The sequence below is a fragment of the Alternaria ethzedia genome (genome assembly GCF_023757985.1).
Source record: "Alternaria ethzedia strain BMP 0044 chromosome Unknown scaffold_46, whole genome shotgun sequence".
NCBI classification, from domain to species: Eukaryota; Fungi; Ascomycota; class Dothideomycetes; order Pleosporales; family Pleosporaceae; genus Alternaria; species Alternaria ethzedia.
This window is the reverse complement of record NW_026056239.1, coordinates 123413-145491: the sequence shown is the minus strand read 5'-3', so window position 1 is coordinate 145491 and position 22079 is coordinate 123413. Positions and strand designations below refer to the sequence as shown.

At 48.8% G+C, this 22079-nt stretch overlaps 5 protein-coding genes across 5 annotated transcripts; 3 read left to right on the top strand and 2 right to left on the bottom strand.

Annotated features, from left to right (window-relative positions):
* Positions 1-797: 797 nt before the first annotated feature.
* On the top strand, positions 798-1136 carry J4E87_010343 (uncharacterized protein; the record flags this gene model as incomplete). The annotated part of the gene is made up of 1 exon (XM_049381917.1): positions 798-1136. One exon carries the CDS (start codon positions 798-800, stop codon positions 1134-1136), a length of 339 nt encoding a protein of 112 aa, XP_049228381.1.
* Positions 1137-6830: 5694 nt separating this feature from the next.
* Positions 6831-7485, top strand: J4E87_010342 (uncharacterized protein; the record flags this gene model as incomplete). Its single annotated transcript, XM_049381916.1, has 3 exons — positions 6831-6981; positions 7040-7171; positions 7223-7485. 3 exons carry the CDS (start codon positions 6831-6833, stop codon positions 7483-7485), a joined length of 546 nt encoding a protein of 181 aa, XP_049228380.1.
* A 2411-nt stretch (positions 7486-9896) lies between these two features.
* Positions 9897-10493, bottom strand: J4E87_010341 (uncharacterized protein; the record flags this gene model as incomplete). The annotated part of the gene is made up of 1 exon (XM_049381915.1): positions 9897-10493. The coding sequence occupies one exon, from the start codon at positions 10491-10493 to the stop codon at positions 9897-9899; it is 597 nt and encodes a 198-aa protein (XP_049228379.1).
* Positions 10494-11786: 1293 nt separating this feature from the next.
* J4E87_010340 (uncharacterized protein) lies at positions 11787-12378 on the top strand (the record flags this gene model as incomplete). Its single annotated transcript, XM_049381914.1, has 2 exons — positions 11787-11799; positions 11873-12378. The coding sequence occupies 2 exons, from the start codon at positions 11787-11789 to the stop codon at positions 12376-12378; spliced, it is 519 nt and encodes a 172-aa protein (XP_049228378.1).
* Positions 12379-14670: 2292 nt separating this feature from the next.
* Positions 14671-15670, bottom strand: J4E87_010339 (uncharacterized protein; the record flags this gene model as incomplete). The annotated part of the gene is made up of 2 exons (XM_049381913.1): positions 14671-15483; positions 15548-15670. 2 exons carry the CDS (start codon positions 15668-15670, stop codon positions 14671-14673), a joined length of 936 nt encoding a protein of 311 aa, XP_049228377.1.
* Between the last annotated feature and the right edge of the window lie 6409 nt (positions 15671-22079).

The window sequence follows — 22079 nt, the reverse complement described above, 5'->3', positions numbered from 1 at the left end:
ATCGATGCGATTTGTACACTGCTCAGGCCCTCGACGTGGGCCGGTTGAAGAAGGAATCGGTAGTTCCCTGTTTCGGGCTATGGGCGCCGCGACGTACCAGGCTTCGAGCATCTGCTGGTCTGGGAATCGAATGGCTGCGTTGGTTCGGCTGACCAATGACTTACAGAGAGGCACCAATTGGGGCTAGCAAAGCATCATCACCAGGCCATTTCCTGGACACATTTCCATCGAAGATATGAGCGGACACCTTTGAAGCGGGAGATGAGCTTCTTTGCAATGTGAGAGTCTCGCGGCGCATCGAGGGGGCTACCGCGCGGAGCCTCGCTTCTACCAACTCTCAGCGTCATATGCTATCTCACATCGGCGGGTAACCAGCCCCGGATACAAGGCCGTCTTTCACCTGCTGTGTTCAATTGTGATCGCGGCGACTTGTATAGCAAGAAGTTCTGTTGCTAGATAAGACTCCCCCCTTACACCATTCATCATCATCGAGCCAACGTGCCATCCGCCGCGTGCGGCGTATGCCTTGCCACTCAGCACGCATCTCGGCATAGCGTACATTTTTATCCGAATATCCCTCACTACTGAGTCACTTTCGATGTGGTCAATGAAGCGACCTCAGAAACCAGCTGTGTGTCTTCATCATGCTCATGCAACGTGACTTGCTGATGCGACCCTCCAGCGACCGAGGACCCTGGAAGCTCAAGAACGCGGCCCGCCCCCACTATTGCAGCAAGGTCGACGGTGGAAGGGGAGTCACAGGACTGAACCTGCGCGCCCGTCGGTAAACTGTCACGATGCAGCAGGATCAACCCGAAAGGGACGGCGGCGAGCGTCCACCTCGTCGAGTTCACGTGTCCTCCCACCACTTGTTCCCAAACAATACCTTTGCTACCGGTAGTGCTGCCCGAGCGACGGGCGAGGCTGCGAGAAGTAAGGTCGAGACAGTCACCAGGAAGGACGCAACGCGCAAGCGGGCCAACAGGTTCGACCAGAAGGACAGCAAGACCCCCGGCGACCCGCGTATGGCAGTCACAGACCCCCGCTACCAGCATCCTACCCAGACAGACGATGGTTACGAGATGCGAGACAATGTCAGTAGTCCTTATGAAGATGACAACCGAAACATCAGCTAAGGTAGCTTCAATGACAAGGATGAAGAGATGGAGACTACTTAACGCGTCCGTCGTTAGATCAACGAGATGCTTATAGGTAGGGATAACTAAGCGCCTGCTAAGCCACGTGCTAGCTTACTAGCAGACTAGTAGTTATACAGAGAGGTTTAATATAAAAGCTATACCGCAAGTAATTTTACAGGTGCATAGAACTAAAGAGTAACAGAGCGATAACATGCACAGAAAGTATCAACTCAGGTCTATTCTAGTAATCAATCACAGCTGGTAACGTCTATCGCATTTCACTTTGTTAAGTAGTACACAGAATTCAACAAAAGGCGCATTTCTGCAACTTTAATAATGTCCGTAGCAGGGATATATTAAGTACAAGATGCAACCAGGCAATAGCTAGGACCTATAGGAGCTTTAAAAGTAGTACATCACTTACTTTACCTTATCTTAAGTACTATTAACAGTTAAACAGGGTTGATCAAACTCTAAGTCTTGTTGATTAAGTTGACTTGTCGCATGGGCATGTTTACTATGAGCGAGAACAATGTGTTCTTCGCACCCACAACAAGAAGCGCAGCCGATCGTGCAACAGGGGATTCGATTGCCCACATGAACAGACGTCGTTTCTCTCACCATCTACCTTTATCGACCCTAGAGGCGGTCTCCCGCTTGCGGGATACACCTCCCATGTATATATCGAAGTACTCATCTTACCTCCAACCTCTACCATCCCATCGAATCACGTTCCCACGCCCGTACTGTCCGTGTCACATTCATTTGGACTTAATACACCACACCTTCGGCGAGAACTGCCACCTCGCTATTCCGATTAAGCTTTGTCAACTACTGAGGGTATCTTGCTTTCATCTATTGATCAGTTCACACAAGCTCATCTTATTGTAGCGCATAGTTCCAGCGGCCGTCGCTCACCTCGACTTTGCTTTCGGCAGGTGCGTGACCACGCGAATTGTAACGACGCGTTCACCTCACCCGATCTGGGTGGCCAACGTGTGCATTCAGCGTTTGCAATTGTCCAAGTTACCTCGTCTCTACCGTCTGTACCCGTCCCGGCGTGGCAAAGCGGGAATAATGGGTGATGATCAGAAGAAAACATGGAGCGTCCAAGTCGACCATGCGAGTCGGGACGCACGCGGCACACTCGCCCAACTACAAGGGCAAGATGCGAACCATACACGACCTCAGCCATTCGAAAGCACATCTGCCAGACGTTATCAGTCAAACGTCTTCGATCGTGTCGTGAAGTCAACTGAAGCAACCGCAAGAGCATACGTTGTCGGCTCGTTTGCAAGAAGTGCGTGTCGACCAAGGATAAGCACCAGGCGCCCAGCAAATCATCAGCACACTTCATAGATTCAGACCGCCGGAAATGAAGCCAGCGTAGGACTCCCACAAGCACTGGGCCAGCCATGCAGACTAGCATTATGAGGCAAGGGCCTGGTCAAGGAAACTATTACTCGAAAGATATACGCCAATCCCGCCACCGCTGCTCGACTCATGGCGACCAGAGTCGAAATAACACCGCTATCCCAAGCCGTAATATCGCCCGAATGATCCGCGAGAGTAGCCTTGATAGCGAAGAAGAGAAGATGAAGAAGAGCTTCGAAGTCATCCACGAATGGCTCGATGGCATGGGGTTGGGGCGTGCAAATGAAGCGCCTTTACATCCCCCCTATAGTCTGTTCGATGATTAGAGGTTATACGGAGAAGTCTGATACCAGAACTGAGGACCGCCTTAAGGTGTGATCAACAGGATGCAGACTCGTCCGGCACAGAATGAGCATGTGTTTAGGCTGCTGAAGATGCCCGAGAAGCATCAGACATGGGAGGTTAGGCGAGGACTCGTGCAGTTCCCGGAGGACTTCGTGGTGTAGCATGTGGAGCACAAATGCTCCAAAAGCTCTTGACAGGTTAGAGTATCTTAGTTCAGTAGAAGTTTTTTTTTTTTAAAGAAAAGTTTAACTCCGCCTACATTGACTTTGCAAAAACTACGAAGGCTTCCATGAGCCAGCCCAGGTTATGCTACTCCGTGGATCTCCACACGACTTTGGTCAGCCACAGTGCGAAGTCTTCTGAATATCGACAGCCAAGCACATTGTATAATCCATCCTGTGACAGTTCTCAAAGATACAACGCCGCGTCTACCCCGCGCTCCTCCGCGATATCGGTTTGAACGCGGGCACCAGGGTCGGCTAGCGAACGATGGTGGTGACGAATGGCTTGATCTCGAAGTGTTGATTGACGTGAGTGAGGAGGAGATAAGACACCGCTGCGGTTGGTCTTGACAGCAATTGGAAGTGTTCATACTAGGCAAATAGTACTTCAAGACGCCCACACCGAGCATCGCGCTAAAGCCTGGTATCCAAACCTTCAGCCTCATTGTCCCACTCTTGTTCCTCTTTCTTCACCAGCTTGCCTGAGCTCTGGTGATTACCGCCAAAACTTCCTTGCCACCACGAAATCAATATGGCACCACATTCTAAAGTATACCTACTACGGACGCCGGGTCCGAAAGTCTGTGACCGTGTCAGCTAGCCGTTGTCGAGATATCGGATGGTTGTAGGGGAGAGAAGATCTCTTGAGCGGGGGAATTGGCGCAAAAGGGCGCTAACCCGAAGGTTGGGGCGCCGACACCCTTCTTAATTCAACGACAATGTTGCACTCCACCTCGGACGGCCCTTTTGCCCTAGCCCTTTTCTACACGATTGAACTGCGTCGAGACGACATGCTCAGCTGACCTGGACGACACCGACCTTCATCCGGGACGCGACTGCCAGCACCACAGCGCCCAACCACCCCTACTTGTACTCACACACAATCGCCTCCACGATGACTTGCCTTCGCCCTCACCGCAGCCAGAGCTCGGGCAGTCCTTCTACTATCTACGCCCGCCCGCCCGTCTGACGTAGCCGCCAAGGCCCCGCGCGCGCCAACCCTGGAGAGCGTCGCGCCTCAAGCAGCCCCCGCCAGCCTTACGATACATTCACACCCGCCGAAGAGACAGCCAGTGCGCAATCGCCCTGCAATACACGCATTACATCACCATATAATGCGAGAGGCATCGCAATATTCCTGACGTTCAGAGGTACAGGCTTACCGCCTTATCCCCAAAGCTACTTCTGTCGCGACTGACACGACACCGTAGGGCATACCGCGTGTCTTTGGCAAGGCGGGGACGACGAGCATTGCCAATATATCGCCGATGTCGCATTCGACCTCAAGACCGCCCACTAGACGCCCTCGCTACACATGAACGCCCATGCCGATACTACACTCCACCGACAACCCGCCCGCCTCAGCGCTGCTCAAGCGACGACAACTTGACGCTCCCACTTTATTGCAGCCAAACTACTCGCCCTCAGCCGATTCTCCCTCCCCAGTCCCTGGGCCCCTTCGCTCCGTAAAATATGGAACTCAACACGTAGCCGGAGGCGAGATAGGCGGAATCACGAGCATGTCTTCGAATGGCATTGCCGGACGCTCTCATCGATGAGCTATACGTACGATCGTACCCGATCCGCAGTCGCTACCTAGCATTCAAACTTCTTATACGGTCATCCTGGGTCTCCCTCTTCGAACAAGAACATATACAAGTGGCGTTTGAAGGATTCCGCCATATCATGGTGCATGGAAAACGGGACGGTTACGGCAACCTCAAAGGATGCGATATACGTGGATTTGCCAAACGTCGTTATTAAGGATGTGATGGAGCCCTTGCCGTCGCACTTTGGCATCGCGGCTATGGGCGGTGCATCAATTCGATCAGGTTCCAACCCAACTGGACCGTCCATTCCGCCATGGATACCGTCGCATCACTCTCCATCGCAGCCCTCGACCATCAATACGAACCACGACACAGGCCTGCCATCCCGTGGTCCTGCTAACCACCACGTATGTCGCATCCATGTCCGCCAATGCCTTCTCAGGTCATCACGGACGTAGTCGCAGCTGGACGTCCCCACGCTACTCATGGCCAAAGTGAAGATGACCTAGATGTGGTACGACGCAGCTATGTTGCTAGCAGCTTGTGCTCCCTAAGCAGTCGATGCGGCAGCATTGAGCGGGCACCGGGGTGACAAAGGTTTGTGATTGACAGAGTAGACAAGTTGTCAAGGTTGAGGATGAAGATGGGGACATGGATTTTGAGCGAGATACGTAGCACCGAGGCCGTGAGGAACGACAACAAAAGGGGTGCAAATGTCAAGCTGCGTCTCCAGTAGCACTACGAAATTGTACTTCATAGCTCGAGATCTCCTCCTTCTCCACGATTGAGTGACCAAGCTAGGCTGAGTGCTGACGAATGCGAAATTCAATCTGAGTAATGCTTGCCTCTTTCAAAATCTGCTCGGTTTCATGAATATGATCAACTCCTCACTTGGGGAACTTCTGCTAGCGTCTCCTGCGCATGAACATCCGAGACACTCAACCCATCCGCAGCCGAACGCGCAGGTACACCACGACGAGCTGATACGTCCCTCATATAGACGAAATTAATGGAACGACTTCTTCTGAGCGTCGGGAGTTCTTTCTAACCCCCGGCATCGTCGCGGACGGTTCTTTAGTCAAGCTATACTCACTCTTTACTGCCCGTGTAACAACGTCTCACTCAACCCACGAACGCTCAAGTTCTCTCTAGTCTCGTCTGCTTCTGCTACGGCATGCTCTATCCCCCATCGTGAAAGAATAGCGTTACGACCGCCTCTGGGGACGATACGCCTCTGCGTCCTCCAATTATCAAGAAAGCGACGAGGATAGAGTTGATCACAAATGCGGTGATAGTGAGGCTTCAAGTATTAGTAACTGTGCGCAGACGTTCTTCTGGGGCTTTGCAACAAGTCAGCATAAATATGGCCAAATGCAAGTCTATTCATGAGCGGCACAAGCACATTCATGCTTCAATTCGATCTGTAGCCATGGAGAATGTACCGAAGACAGCAGCACATCTCCCGGAACGAAGTACGCAGGGTTCAACCACCACTGGCTTTTACGAGTCCAAATGCGTATTATCGACGAGAACTTTATCTCCGCGCACGTGGGTGCGTTGCTTGTTTTGGGCTTGACAGCACACCCGCGGACAACGATCACGGGAAGGATCCGGTACCAAATCTCGCACGAAATGGAATCGGCGTGGCCAGCCGCGTTTTGTGTAACTTCGTTGTGTCTGTGCCGCATGAGCCCCAGACGCTGCAACTCGCGCGAGCACCAATGGTGGCCGCATCGTACTCTGGTCTTGCAAACAATGAACGGAGGAACAATGATGATGCAGCCTGCTGGATGAGAGTCGATCTGAGTATGCGCAAGTTCGATGATACTAGCGATGGTGCCAAGGTCCGATATCTAGACGCTCTGCTTTTTATGATCGAGATGGGAGCGGATCCTTCATGTCTCGGCTAGCAAATTGGGCCAAAGGTCGATTGACGAAGTTCCATAACACGGACAGCGCTGAGCGTGACCAAACGTTACCCAAAATATAGGTGTCTCTAAGCACAATCACTAGTTTGATTCGAAAGAGTATCGAACGTGCAGCGTGGTCTGGATAAGAAGTCAGCCCCCGTCCTCTTTCTTCGGGCACGACGTCAGAGATCTGTTCACGGCTATTCTCTCCTCAACAGCGAGCATTCACCCTGTTCGCCGATCGCACGCGCCCATTATCCCAGATCAAAGACATTCTACCAACTGACCGTCATGTCGGGCGCCAGCAACAGCAACAACTCACGCCACGAGGAGGTCTATGAATTGCAACCTCTCTTCAGACTTGGTGATCCTGACCGGCTGTTCGACAGCCCACTTGCCGAACGTATCAGCACGCTCTTCACCATGCATGCTTCCAGCAATGGTAAGCGACGATCCCGGTGCGATAGCCGTACATGATGGCGAAACTGATGTTGGACCAGAGACTGAAGGTGACCCATATGACGACCTACTGCTCGCGGGCAAGGCAAAACATCCATCGTCGAACTCGCATGAGAATGAATGTGAGAAAGCGCCTTCTGCGGTCGAAGCCCCGGAGGTAGCGCCAGTGGACGGTACGATATACCCGCACTTTTGCACACGTTTGCTTACATCTGAACTCTCAGCCGCCAGTCCGCCCGACCATGCAGAAGCGCCAGTCCCCTCTCACCGGGTGGGAAGTCTTGACAAAGAGGTGGACGTGGCTCTTGCGAAAGCCAAAGCCAAGGTCGTCATCACGATGTTCTGCAGCGTGGTTATCAGCCAGGGTCTCGCTACGATTGTCGCCATGGTCATGGCTGCCGTGGCGATCGGACAGGCCCTGCTTCTCATGTTCTTCTCGCTCATTGTCATGATGTGGTTCATGAAGAGCATCATCAAAGACCTGTAGGTGGTGGACTACGGCTGGCGTTGGTATCGGGATGGTATGCTGGGCTCCTGAGCTTTTTCTTCTCTGCGCACGGTTCGGGGTGATTCGTGGACCAGCGTCTAGCTCTCTGTCAACCAATTGATGCAGGAATATGGCTTGACTCTTTTGATTTTGTTCCAGCGCATATGAATTGGAATCGATGAGGTTATTGTCTCTCGTGCCGTTCACTTCTCCATCGTAGTGGCTGACCCGTCGATTTTATCCGGGCAGAAATATGGGGAAACATCGATTTAACTAGACTCCTATCCCCTTGCAATGTTCGAGACGAAACGACATGCTTGGTAAAGTATTGTCGCCCTTCGTTGAGGTCCAGTGCGAACTCTCTAGCGCGGAAGTCAGCTGCCTTGCCCGCGCCTAACACGGATGCGATGGCTCTTGTTCGTAGGCAACAGCGCCGCTATTGGCAGATCAGGTGTTCTTCTATGTGCTGACGGAGCAGGACGTATGGAGAGATGCGGAAGTACTCGCTAAGCCTCGAGTGCGGGGAGGCTGGACCCTGCCAAGCTGTCGACACCACGTGCCGACTAGTCAGCTTCCACCCGGCCAAGATCGCAGGCCACCGCGCCCTCGAGTGCGGACACCGCGTACGCCCGTATGCGCATCCGGTATCCGTACCCCCAAACTGAACTTGCGCTCTACACTACCATTCCTGCGTCTTTCTCGACTCGAAACAACGCGGTGCGATGCGACATTGGTGATGTGACGTCACCAGCCATGTGCGGCGCGGACCGCAACGCCAAACCACGACACCCAGCAGTGCCAACGGCGCCACAACCTCTGATCGTGTTCCCAAAGGGGAGAGATGACATTGTAAGTACCGAGGCGCGTATGAGGCGCATCAACTGCCATGAGGAGGGTATTGCGATTTGAAGAGCTCGCGCTGCGATCCCAAATCACCGCCATCCACGAGTACGAACTGCCCAGGCTCCTTTCATCTATATTGGCTTCATACTGACTCTTGGTTTTCAGAAGCGTACCAGGCTGCGGCTGCCTTTCATCGTCCGTCAACATGCCCTTTACCGCATACGCACACGCACCAGTCCTCGACCCCACCCCGTATCACCATCCCTTCCATGCGCACGAGATCAGATAAGCCGACCGAGTGAGAGGGAGAAAATACGGCTACTGGCGTTGCATCGTCTGACCAGTCTTTCTCGATTGATCAAGGCAGGAACTTGCCCTGACGCCAGAAGATGACAAGATATTGGAGCAGTGCCGGGCGCAAAGCCAATGCTATCAGATGAGATGTAGAACACAGCGCATCGTCATATATCTCCGCGCTCGAAGATCTTGGCGGTTTCACTCCGCTATGCGTTGGCGGCCGAGACTGATGCTCCCGTCATCTGCACATCGTTCGCCTCCTATCTTCAGACGAGCCTCCTTCCAGTCGATTCGGGCCGGCCATGCGATTGTCTGCAGCACCTGTTTCAGCCCGCAACGCGCCCACGATGGCCCTCTTCAGCCTCTGTCCCCTCCACGAGGTCTGGAAAGGCGAAGCCGCTCTTTGCTGTGCCTGCGTCTTGGTGATACACGAGGAGGACGTCACATACATACACGCGGTCGCGTGGAGTTGACCTCGCTGGGGTGATGGGCCGGTGAGCTAGATCATGGGTCGTGTCGGGTAGCGAGGAGAGGCGGAGAGGAATGCGCACAGCCCGATGGCCCCTCGACGAGCTCAGATGTGGCCTATACTCCGCACTGGTCCCAACATTGCAATACCGGTGCCGCGCCTTAGCAGGCAACAATATCAATGTCAAATTATGTGGGAGGAAGCCGACATGATGCCTCATTGTCAAATGGTACCGACCCGAGCTGCCCGTCGTACCAGCCTTGGCTTGTATTTCCCGCATTGCTCGCCCAATTGGCATGACGAAAGGTTCAGTGTACTTCTCTTCACCCGAGCCTTTTCTCGAAGCTGAAGACGGTCCACAGAAGGGAATTACATGACGGAAAGGCTAGACTACATATCCAGGTTGGAAGTAAGATTCAAGACCATTGGACTTCTCATCTCCCATAGGGATGAGGGTCTTGTGTATCACCCCTGGCAGAGAAGACGATGCATCGCAATAGAAATATGTTCCTTGGCTCACTCCCGTTCTTTCCGCAGCAACTTCGGGTGAAGACGAGCCCAGCATGGAGAAGGTAGTACACTGGCTATAGCTGATACTCATCCATGACAAATCGCAAACAGGAGACATTCATCCGGTACAGGGAGAGAAATGACAAGATGCTGATAGAATCTTTGCTATGCTAGCTAAGTTTCTTCGCAGTAACTAGGAAGATCTTGGACGGTGATACATGCATAGCAGAAACGTAGCCTCCTTCTCGCCAACATCGCCAACAAAGCCCGGTGGAAGGCAATGGTACACATCCTAGGTGTCGCGTTGTCTGAAAGCCGAGCGGATCATGTCCAAGCGAGCAATGTACAACTCGAACTCATCGCCACTCTTCCTCCTCAGCTCTTCGATGGTGGTTCTAACCTCGAGCACACTCCTGATGGAAGCCATATCGGGGTCCTTGCGATCATGCATTCTGTCCAGAATCGCCATGATGTCGTTATTGGCGTCGACATAGGCTCGGAGTGCGTTCAGGTTTGCCTGCACCGTATCGGTAGTAGCGTCCGATAGGATGAGCTCGAATTCCTCGTCCTCTTCCTCCCTTAGCGACTCTCGACGATGACGCTCGGCGACAGCCAGCTTATGACTGGCTAGCAACATGCTAGACTTGAGCTTCTCCACGTCTCTGATGACCGATTGTGCCCTCCTCATGATAATGTTGGCAATCAGGATCATGACGAACCCGCTCAGAAGCAACACGCGAGCATCTGTGTCCGACCCCGAGACATAGTGGGCATTCAAGTAGCCGAAACTGTGAAGGATGATCTTGGAGTTACAGACAATGACAGTTGCGAGGTTCGTAAACAATATGATATTGAGCCAGATAGGTAGAGGCGAAGGGCGGCAGTCCATTACGCCTGATCTTGGGAGTCAGCGGAGAAGCACAGGGAAAAAGGGTACGCGGTTGGGTATGATAGACTTACGGATGAGTTACAGGGCAGGTCTGATTGAGGTTTAGCGATATGGAAACCTTGCAACGGTTCTCGCCCGATGGGTAAAGGTAATGTTATAGGGATTGCGCAATATGTCACGATGAGGACATCCGGGAGGAAACACGCGATATTTATCATGCCGTCTGGAACGGCCTTCGCTCTATAATCTGGTTGAAACCTTGATGAGGCGTGAAGCAATGATTCCTGGTCTTTGGCTTCGCTCGCAGTGCACTGTGGATGGCATAAATTGCCTCGACATGAGTAGACAATCAGAATATTGGTAGTGCTCTCGATGCCGGCGGACCGTTAGCCAATAGAGAAAGCGATACATCAGGTGCGATGCGAGCACTTGCTTGACCTCGCAACTGCGCTGGCGCTGAACTGATGGGGTGAGAGTAAGGGCGTTGAAACAGTGTCTCATATTTGCCTCGCAGCGACACAAATTCGGAATGACGACAAGAGTTCAGGGAAGTACAAAGGAAACATAAGCTGAAACCAATGTCTCTGTTTATGCAACCCTCACGCGGTTTCGGCCTCTCGAGCAGCTTTGTGGACGACGGACGGATTGAACAAATGTCATCGACGAACACCTATGCAGACGAGTACATGGTACATTCATCATAATATCGTGCTTCTATCACGAAGATTTAGCGGGTGCGACATCTTATCTCGGTCGACCTGAACATGATCGTGTCGTCGGGCGGAACGAGATGCGTTGCGCGTGGGCTTGCTGGTGAGCTGCGAAACTGTGCCACACGACACCACAACCACGACGGGTAGAAATCAGCATCAAAAAAGGGCCAGTACTTCGAGATGACCAATGCGACAAAGAATCCAATTTATGACGGAGACTGGTTCGCTTTGCGGCTCTGGAGAGATGTGCGCAGCCAGGGGACTTGGGGCGGGCGTCCCGCAGCCAGAACCGCCGCAGCTCACCAAGACCTCTGCGTGCAGACAGGAACCCAACTCCAAACGACGTCAGCCTTTCTCAATGAATGAATGTGCAAAACTGTACTTAAGTCGACATGCTCTTGCTACCGCGAGAAAATAAACGCTGCTTTCGCGGTTTCCCATGTCGCCGTTGAAAGAAGGTGCTGCGCATCCCTGCCATCTGACATCAGCTTGGCTACATAGCGCACAGGCAAACTCTCCGGCCCAACCACGATCACTCCTGGCCAGACCAGCAGCGTAGCGCCCACGCTACCCCGCCATCATGACACGCGACGGTATGACCCTTGCTCTGACTCGCTACCGCCATCCGCGTTGTACCTGATCGTCGTACTAACGTCGTGTATATAGTTGACAGCTCCACCGCGTCCACGCGCCGTTCGGTCCGCTTCTCAGCCGCTCGTGGCATCAGCTTCCATGAGCCGCGCACTCGTCGCCCTCGCGCGAAGCTTCGAATCCCGGCGGGTTGGACCAAAGAAACCTCCGAAGTCGACTACCTGATCGACAAAGGATACTCAGAGAACTCCGACGAACCGGAGTATCTTGTGCGATGGGCTGGGGTGGACGACAACGGCAATGAGTGGCCCGACTCTTGGGGGATCGCGAGCGTGATAGGAGATGGCTCGATCGAGGAGTACGAGGCTAGGCATGCGCAGCGTGAGCATGAGGAGATTGACGTCGATACTGCAGCCGAAGCCTCCCTCGAGCCCGATCCCTTTACCATCAACACCGCCCGCGCCCCAGCGCTTCCAGCCACGCCAGCTGTGCAGGCAAAGAAGAAGAAGAAGAAGAATACAAAGGACAAAGAGAAGCAGAAAGTGATGAAGAGGGCAGTGCAAGACGATGACGACATGTGATCGATTCTGGGAGAGGGTCAAGACAAACAGAAGAAGGGGAAGGGCAAGGAGAAGAACAAGGCTCAGAAGAGCGCAGGGCCTCGTTACCGCGTCTCCGACATGAGTCAAAGAAAGGACAAGCGCGACAGCGGAAGAGGCAAAGCCAAGGTGCTGGGCGGAGGGCTGTACGCGCATGCGGATACTGCTGGGAACTCCGACGATAGTCTCTCCAGTCCTACGTTCAGTTCCTTATACGACTCCGTCAAGCGGCGCAGGGCCAACAAGTAGGGCGCTTCGCAGCGCAGCCTCGCCGGCTAGCTCGAGAACGTCCACATCGCCGTACCACGCTGGTGTCTCGAGATCTTGCTGCCTCACACTCCCTGAGACGCAGGCTCATGGTCGTATCGATATCGAGGCCGCACCCGGTGCGCAGATTGGATCATAATAGAAGACGAGCGGAAGAAAGAGCCACGAATAATGGCGACCATGATGATACCCATGCATATCTATGTATTTTTGATGAATGAATGGAAACCTTCCTTCACATCACGTGTTCATCATTCCACTTGGTTGAGGTGTATCTACAATGTGATCCCCCGTTTTCGTCCTTGATGACGAGGTTAAAATTGACTAAGTTAGATGTAGGCAACAAATAGCTATAGAAGTTCTCATCACAGCAATCTCTTAATCCAATACTTCGTGGTCGTTTCGTGCCATGGCTGCCATTCTGCACGCATGAGTTATCGGTTCCGGGACTGGATGCACGCACGAGCTCTGAGTATCCTTTCGGCTAGGGCCCAAACAAGAAAGGCTTTTAAAAAGTCGAGAATGGCGTTTTGCCCGGGTAAACTGAGTGGTGGCCGTCAAGAGTCCATTGCCCGTCTGATGTATCGAAGGTTGGAGGGAAGGGGCGCGACAGCACGCCACATGTGGTGCAGTCTTGCTACCGCTCATCAGGCTAATTCCGTCTTAACACGAACAAATTCAAGCTCTGTGAACACGGTCTTTACACCATCGCGATGTGCCGCACTCCATGCATCGCCGGCACAAGTGCGAAAACTCATACATGCGACGTGGTGCTTCTCCTATCGCCAAACGCCGGGAAAAAGTCATGCCAGGAGCTCAAACCTGATAAAGGATGTAGGGCGTGCAACATCACTTCTACAAAAAAGCTCCTTCTGGTCCGAAATCGTTGATTGAGAAGGCATGGCGGCTGTGGGAAACGTCAGACCCCGTGGGTGATGGATTGCGAAGTTCCCGGCCTGACTCGCGCTCCGCCAATGGCACTCAAGAGAGCGCCGCGGGAGTGGTCATGTCGCGACAGCTCCGCGTTGGGATCGCCAGCCGCGTCAAAACTCGTAACATTCATCAACACGCGCATCTTCTTCCCGTACGCAGGGTCTTTCAACTCAAAGACAGCTCATCAGTATAGGTGCGACGCGATGACAGCACTTACACATCTATATGGGCCCGGCCTCCTCGTCTAAGAGAGATGAGCTGGGCATGAAGGTGCGCGCCGCTCGGTGAGGGCAGGAGGCGATTGCGCGTCAAATCCGCTCAACGCGCGCTCGCTTCAGCAGGTGAGTATCGCAATACGTGGAGTTCACTCTTACAATGCGTGCATCATCAGCAAAACGAAGCATGTGGATGTTGGAGTTCCGTTCGTTTGTGTACCCTACTGGATATGGCTATCTTTTGGACCAGTGCCGACAACGTCACAAGGACAATGTGCAACCCACGCCTTCAAAATCCATACGTCTCACATCAGGCAATATCTCTTCCAGGGAGATACATCACCAGCTCAAGCGACCAAACTAGCGAGATCACAATTGGCTGGAAGATACACCTACCTTTCCCATGGACCGAGGTAACACCCAAAGCTTGACTGGCGCTGACAAGGCATGCAGCACTGGGACATCTCGCTACACCTACCCAGGACCAACGCACGACGGACAAGATTCGGTGAGCTGTTCATTACTGGAGTCTATCCTTGCATCCCTAAAACCATCGCGCGCATCAAAGTCATCAACTTCTCGCTACCGCTTAAAACCGCCATCGCCAACTCGAAAACGCTGATCGCAGCAGACATAGCCAGCTGGGAGTGGTGTCTAGTAGTGATGGGTCGTGCGAGAAGAACAAAAAAACATCAAGCTTTTTGACCCCGCTAGACTCCGACATCACCTCACGACAGAACTCAAGGCCACGCAACACCAGACCCATAAGACTACATCCTCGACACCATAGCCACACTTCTGATGGGGGTTAGTATGTCTCCTTCGCGCTTCATGCAACAAAGGCCGGATATTCCACTCACTACTCGTCCTCCGGTATGTGGATGACTTCAACCGGGCCATCAGACACCAACTTCCACTCGTTGGTCCTACACTCTTCGAGCGTCTTGCCGAGATAGTAGACACCCACACTGTCCGGCTTCCAGAGGTCATTTAGATCGTACCACCTCGACGGCGACATTTCGTTTTCTTCTTCGTCGTCCTTCAGATCCAGAGGGATGGCGTAGATTCCACTGATGAAACCGTTATCTCCAACCTGCCCTACGGCGGCGTATGGTGTTTGTTGCGTGTTGATGCCGCGGTCCTTGGTGTGCTCCTCGGCGTTGATGATCCCGATGTGTACCAACTTCGATTTGTACAGGTTTGGGGATTCCGCGTTCCCGGTTGCATTCGGGTCAGCTTCGAACCACAACGGACGCGTCTGATTTAAGGGTCCAGACGATCCTCCAGACTGTGTTGGTCGGGCGACATCGTCACTGCCGTGTGACTTTCCCAGATGATGTTTGGCGTATATGAACGGGGTGGAGACGGCGTTGGAGTAATGATTAATCTCGCTGATAGATGAAGGAGCGTAATGAGCGGTGAGCTCGGCTGGAAGGATCTCTAGATAAAGATCAACGTTCTTGTGGTGGCCCATGCCGTAGGTATGTCGGCTGGACAGCTGCATTTCGACATCCCGCATAAAAGTGACTGTCGACTCTCGGTTGAAGTTCATGCGAAGCACTTTATCCAGATCGGTCTCTCCGCCCAACTGAGACACCCGTAGTGCCGCGTATTCATCCTGTCTCTTCACGTATTCATCCAAGATGTCGCCAAATTTCTGTTCATCCTCGATCTGAGGTGTAGACACATGAAGTCAGTAAGTTTCTTCAAAGCAGCGCATACACCGTAGTTCTTACATCGACTTTGAAGAACTCGCAGATTTGTTGCTTGAAGGGAAGCGCTTGCTTGTCGTTGCTAGCTCGCCACCTCGAGAAATCTGCATATTGTTGGGCCCCAACGTGTCGCGCTTTCTCGTTCATGTCAGCCACCCTGCCAAAACCTAGCGTAGGTAGGTGTGGACATGCGTTCTTGTTTGTCGACATTCGATGATGATTGAGAAGGCGGGCGGGGAGTGAGAAAGGTGCTGCACGTTGAAGAAGACGGAAGGATGCCATGAGCGCGAAGATTGTTGAGGTGAGCTGAGGTTTAATACCTAAGCAGGTGAGATACGTGGGCACTAGTGGAGGCAGGCAGGTGCCCAGGGTAAGAGGGGTTCTAATAGGCTAGAGGTGAGACTAGCGAAGGGTCTAGCGCGTTGACTGTGATAGCAAAGGTCACGCCCGAATCATCAACGTCGCGATATTATTGTTGAAATCTCGGTAGTGAAGTCATTTCGCACGGATGTTGATCAACTAGTAGACTATTTTGGACAAACTGATCTGCCCAGGCTTCCAAGCGGAGAAATCATTGTGTTGTGCATAGCGGCTGCAACACCAAACATGGTTCCTGTGCGACTACGTCAAAGCGGCGAACGATTGTGGAAGCAAATTCACCAGACTGTGGAGTCTACAACATAAAACTTAGATGATTGCGCATTCTCTCCCAGTGGCAAGACGGTGGCAAACGCCGCGACAACCTGCGGGTTTCTCCACCACACATGAGCAAAGTCAACACCAGTCTGCATGTGTCTTTGAAGGAATACCAAGTGTTTAGAACCCAGGCAAAGAAAGCACCGGTGTCAACATGTTTTCGCAATGGTAGCCTCACAAACATGCTGAACAAAGCGGTACCAAAACGAATCACGAACAAAGATACCTTTCACGGACGCGCGTGTGTCAACATGTCAAACTCAAGCAAAGTCAATCGTCGCCCAAAGAATGCGTTCAGATCTGACGAGGGCAATCATGCTGAGCGCAGGCGGGTCTACCACTGGCACAAGGAATGCTCCCAGACAAGACGCGTAGCAAGCATGTCGATTCGACGAAGTTCCAACGTCGCAAATCGACAGCGCAAGTTGCTTCTCGCCAGAGCTCATCAAAGAGCCAGTAGCAGGTGTAGCAAGCGGTATCAGGTATTTGGGTCACAGCAAAGTACCTGTAGCAGAGAGTTGGGTTGTATACGCATCTTGAACGGTTCACGATAAGTTTATTGCCAATGGCGCTCATGCGAAGATTGAATTCTGTATCAATCCATCGAAGATACTGCGCATCAACGCTGCTAGCCTATCGACCATATCGCTCATTGCCTGCTATCAGATGCAAATCTACACTTCCAACGCCCCCAATCGTTGCTCTATCTCCCGATTGCCCTTTGTCCTCGCTGCATCCTAAACCTATTGTACCTTTCATACACCCTACTGGCAGAGCAGTATGTCCAGTTTGTGAACGTATCGCCTCAGTACATTTGGATCAATTTTTTCCGGGCAACAATACTACAAATGACCGCATACCATGCAAGTGCAGAGCAAGTCTTGGTATTGATGCTGTGCGGGATCTGCCATCATGGACGGCGAGGGTCAACCTCGATTCAATTCCACACGATCCAAAAGACAGTGCGGGAACATTCGCACGAGACGCACATACGCTTCTTTCAGTTGGGAGGGCCATCCAGACGCTCGTAAAAGAGAAGGGCCATCTAGATCTATCGCCATCTACCACTCATCTCAACGCCGAATGGGCCAAAAGCGACCCGAATTCCAGCGTTGGAAGACAGTGGTACCCATACATTGACGACGTGACTAGAGCGCTTCGATGGCAAACGTATGGACTACTCCATCCGAGGTTTGTCAGTCTCAGGGCCAAAGCCATGTTCAAGAAAGATGTGCCGAAAATGAATGCGACGATGCAAGCGCTACGGGAGGTAATCAACTCGCTCCGAAAGCTATTACCAAGAGAGATCCGCCTTCGAAGTGTGGCTCATTGGCATGAGGTGCGAGCATCGCCTTCGGAGATTGCCCTCGAACTTGTTGCTCAAACTGTACATGCCGAAAACGTACATGCTGAACCCGGTATTTATCCAGAGACACCGGAACAATTCAAGGTATTTCGTAAGTTCGCCATAGCACCCTTCGAAGAACACTGGCTAACACTGAACCTAGTTGGGTCGTTTAAGGAGACGTTACAAGACCTTGGCCTAGGAAGGAGAGTCCTTCCCATTTGTTCTTATGTTATCTTTCCATCTAAGGTCGCCGAGCCAAAGCGAGGACTGCACTGGGTCACCGTCCGCTCCACGTTCATGGGGTGGAATCATGAGGGCCAACAAGCATTGCTAAAAAAACGCCGGGATGGCCTTGCAAAGTCGTTCGCTCACCTACCTGCTATGCAGAGCGCCAAACAAGACCTCATCAACAACTTCAAGGCCCATGACATTCCGCAAGGTACCAAGTCACCGTACAAAAAGGCTCCTCCATCTCTTAGTCCTGGTATCGCTTTCAACAATAACATCAAGGCCCGCTTGCCTTGTCAGATATGCGGGTACTTCCATAATTTCCACATCTCGCATAAGGTTGGAAAGACGAAAAGGATGGACGAGCGCCTTTGGAAGAAGGAAAGGGCGATCTTCTCGTGCGCCGAGCTGGGTGTCGCTGCAATTATGCATTGCGTTGACGAGTTCGACCGAAGGCGCGAGGGGTCGTAAACATGCTGCAGCCATGAAAGACGGGCTCTGGCTGTACGGAGAAGGGAGGACGTCGGAGTCGGTAGGAGAAGGTATGGTTTCTCGCTCATCGTCGGGTATGGTGCACTGGTGGATGCTTCTTTTGTGGCTTCTTGTTCAACGTCGTTTGTATGTGGTTTTGGTGTCGCTCCTCTCGTCTTTTCTCAAGGTTGGCCCCAATGCTTGTCGCTTGTTTTGCAAGTTAATGCACACATTATCTTAGTGAGTATTCACCTGTCTAAGTTCAGTTGAGTGTATGGAGCGAAATACGATGCAGATGTTGGCGACATCAAGTACCCTGTTGCACAAATGCCATGTAGCTCATCGTTCATAGGGCATTGTTGTACTGCGTAATAAGCAGGCTGGAGGACAAGGAAGACAGGATGTGACGATTGAAGAGATGAGACGGGGAATAAACTTAGGTATACATGTGCCGTTCACTGCTACGACCTCGCGTCTCATGATGTATAATCTCCGAAGTTCGTTGCGTTCGCCTTAATCTCCATAGCATAGTTGCACTTTTCGTGGTGATTTCGATGAGGCACATCATGGGTAACTGGCATTGTGGAGATAACAGTACCACGCACAAACACCTATCATGATACAGCCACTTCGGAGGAAGATCTCAACACCCAAAGTGTGTGGCGATAGCTATGCGGGCGAAGTCGGGTTTCGCGCTAACGTGTTGAAGCCAACTAGGTACGAAGGTATTTAGTTTTAGTTAAGGGTAGACAGAGCGTTTAGAGGTAGGTAAACAATATATAAAGTAAGCTGTTTACCTAGGTAGTTTATTAATAAATTAGTTTATAATTATAATAAGTTATAAGCCTAGCGCTTTCTTAAAAGTAGTTATTCTACTATAAATAAACTAAACTAATTATTTCTAAGCTACTATACTATCTAAAAGACGCCTATAAGTAAAATCTATAATATCTTAATAGTAAGTAGAGAATTTCTAGTATACTATAGCTATATAAGAGACGCTAGACAAGTAATAGTTAGAAGCCTTACTACGTAGTACCTAAAAAGCTATAGCTACTAAATCTATTTAGTAAATATAGCTACGCAAGAGACGCTAGCCTAGTAATAGATAACTATTCTTATAGTATAGTACCTAAATAAGCTGTAGTAAACTAAATAAAAAATAATAGTATTAGACTATTATTTAAAATGTAAGTGCTACTAGCTAAACTTTAAAATAGTAAAGTAATTAAATAGTTATCTTAGTAATGCGTAACACTAGTAGAGTCTCTAACTCTACTAAATTATAGCTAAAAAACTAAATTTTAATCTAGAACGCTACTCTAAAGGTTAGGTAAACTAGTCTAATCTTAAAGTGTAACATTCTATAAGAATAAAAAAGAAGCTAAAAGAAGTCTAAAAGAAGAGTTCTACTTAATAATAGAGTAGTGCGTATATTTCTATAGAATACCTCTTTTAATTAAGAACTAATAGGTTAGCGTAACTTATTATACCTATTACGTGTTAGACTAGTTAGTATAGAGTAGCTTTAGCTACTACCTGTTTTCTATCTAATAGCAAAATTTTTAACTAATTAGCATTTTTAGTATACTATATATTAAAACAGAATTAATAAATCTTACTAATAAGTACTCTACTTATTATAATTACTAGTAAACTAAATTAAGTATATAAGCGTACTCTAAATTAAGTGTATAAGCGTACTTTATAAGCTTACTTAAGTAGAGCTACTTTATAATAGTAGACACTAGTTCTACGCGCAAGACGCCTGTTTCTCTACCTAAAAAGGTAAGAAAATAGAACTATTATAACTTATCTATTACTAGAAAGATAAAAAAAGTAACTAGCTATAGCTAGTAAGATAATAAAGCTAACTCTAACTATGTATATCTTAGACTACGCCTCTCTACGCTAGAGAATAATTTACTAATATTAGTCTTAGTATTAGAAGATAAGATACCTAAGACTACCTATTAATATCTTATATATAAGAAGTATAAGTAAAAAGCTTATAAAAAGGTATAAGTAGTAACTACTACGCTTTTAATAACTAGTAGACCTATAGTCTACGTAAATTCTTATAGTAGCTATATAGAGGTCTTCTAGTCTATAATAACGCTAGACTTAAGTCTAGCGCTATTTATAGAATAAAGCCTAAGTATTATATAAGCTTAACTATAAGCTTTAGTATAGGCTACTATTTTAACTGCGCTAGTAATAGTAGTAGTACCTTTAGTAGTACTACCTCTAGTAGATAGGCTAGATTTTAAGCTTATCTACTATATTATAAGCTAGAAAGACTAGCTATGTCTAGAAGAACTTTATAACTACGTAGACTAGTTAAATTCTCTAGAATCTACTACTATTACTAGTAGATTTATAGAACTACTTTACCTAGAGTCTAGTAAATTTATAAGCCTATAGAACTATCTACTTATACTTAAATTTATTAAATAATTACTAACTCTAAGTATCTAGATATCTATTTTAGACTTTTTAGAGCTAGTTATAGCTCTAAAACTACTAGAAGAGTATTATAAAGCTAAGAGAAGTGTATATATCTTCTTACTCTTTTAGCGCTTTATTAACTCTAGCCTAGAGTATTACGCTAATGTAATAGCCTTTAAGAATAAGTTAAATCTAATTTAAAATTTACTCTAGGTAGTTAATCTAAGATATATTCTGTCTAGTTAGATTATAAATCTATAGTTCTTAGCTAAACTTAGCTCTAAATTTAATAATAGAGTTAGTCTTTTATACTAAGATAAGACTTTTATTAATCTAGATCTACCTAAGAATTTTAATACTTTTACTAGTAATATTATTAATAAAGAGCACTATAAGCGTAAATCTAATAGCGCCTCTCTTACTCTTATTATCTAACTAGTAGGTAATAACCTCTAAACAACAGAGCCTAATAGTAAAGATTAGTACGTTTAGTGTAATTATCTAGAGTATATCTATATAAAGAAAAGTAGTCTTAGAGTAGAAAAGAAATACTACTATTTTTATTCTACTTAGAAAGATAATTACTAGCGCTGTATAGCTAAAGGCTAGAGTAGAAAAGGTAATAAAAGTAAGAAGCCTAAACATAAAAGAGGTACCTCTACTATAGATACTAGAGACCTATTAAAGCGTTAGGTTAAAATATAAAATTTTAGCTAAACCTCTCTTATTACTTATATAACCTTTCTACCTAATTTTAGCTATCTAGATAACTCTCTAGCTTAGGTAGTAAGAATAGTATCTAGATTCTCTACTATTCTTATAGCTTTTATAAGTTAAGTTACTCTAGCTAACTAGGTTCTAGATAGCAGCGCTATAAGCTATATAATAGAGTTTAGAGAGTATTTTATAACTCTACTTCTAGTAGCTTCTAGCTCTTTTCTTTAAAGTATTAGTAGTAATATATCTATTACTTATAGAGGCACTATTATTCTACCTATCTCTATTAAGAATTTAAATAGTAGAATCTACTATAAGAATTTTAAACTTATAGGTATTATATTTACTCTAGGTCTGCTATTTAATATTATCTTCTAGCAGAATCTTATACTTACAAAAGGTAAGCCTATAGATATAGCCTTCTATACCTATAGATACTTAGTATAAATTATTTAAGTATCTATAGATAAATTACTTACTAAAGCTTCTTACTAAGATAATAACCTCTACGTCTTGCGCACCTAGAAAGCTCTAGTAGCTATTACCTATATTTAATATTTAAATTTAACTACGCTCTATACCTAGGTATCTTTCTATATTTAGTATCTATAGCTAGACTATTTAAAGAAGTTACGCCTTTAATAGCTT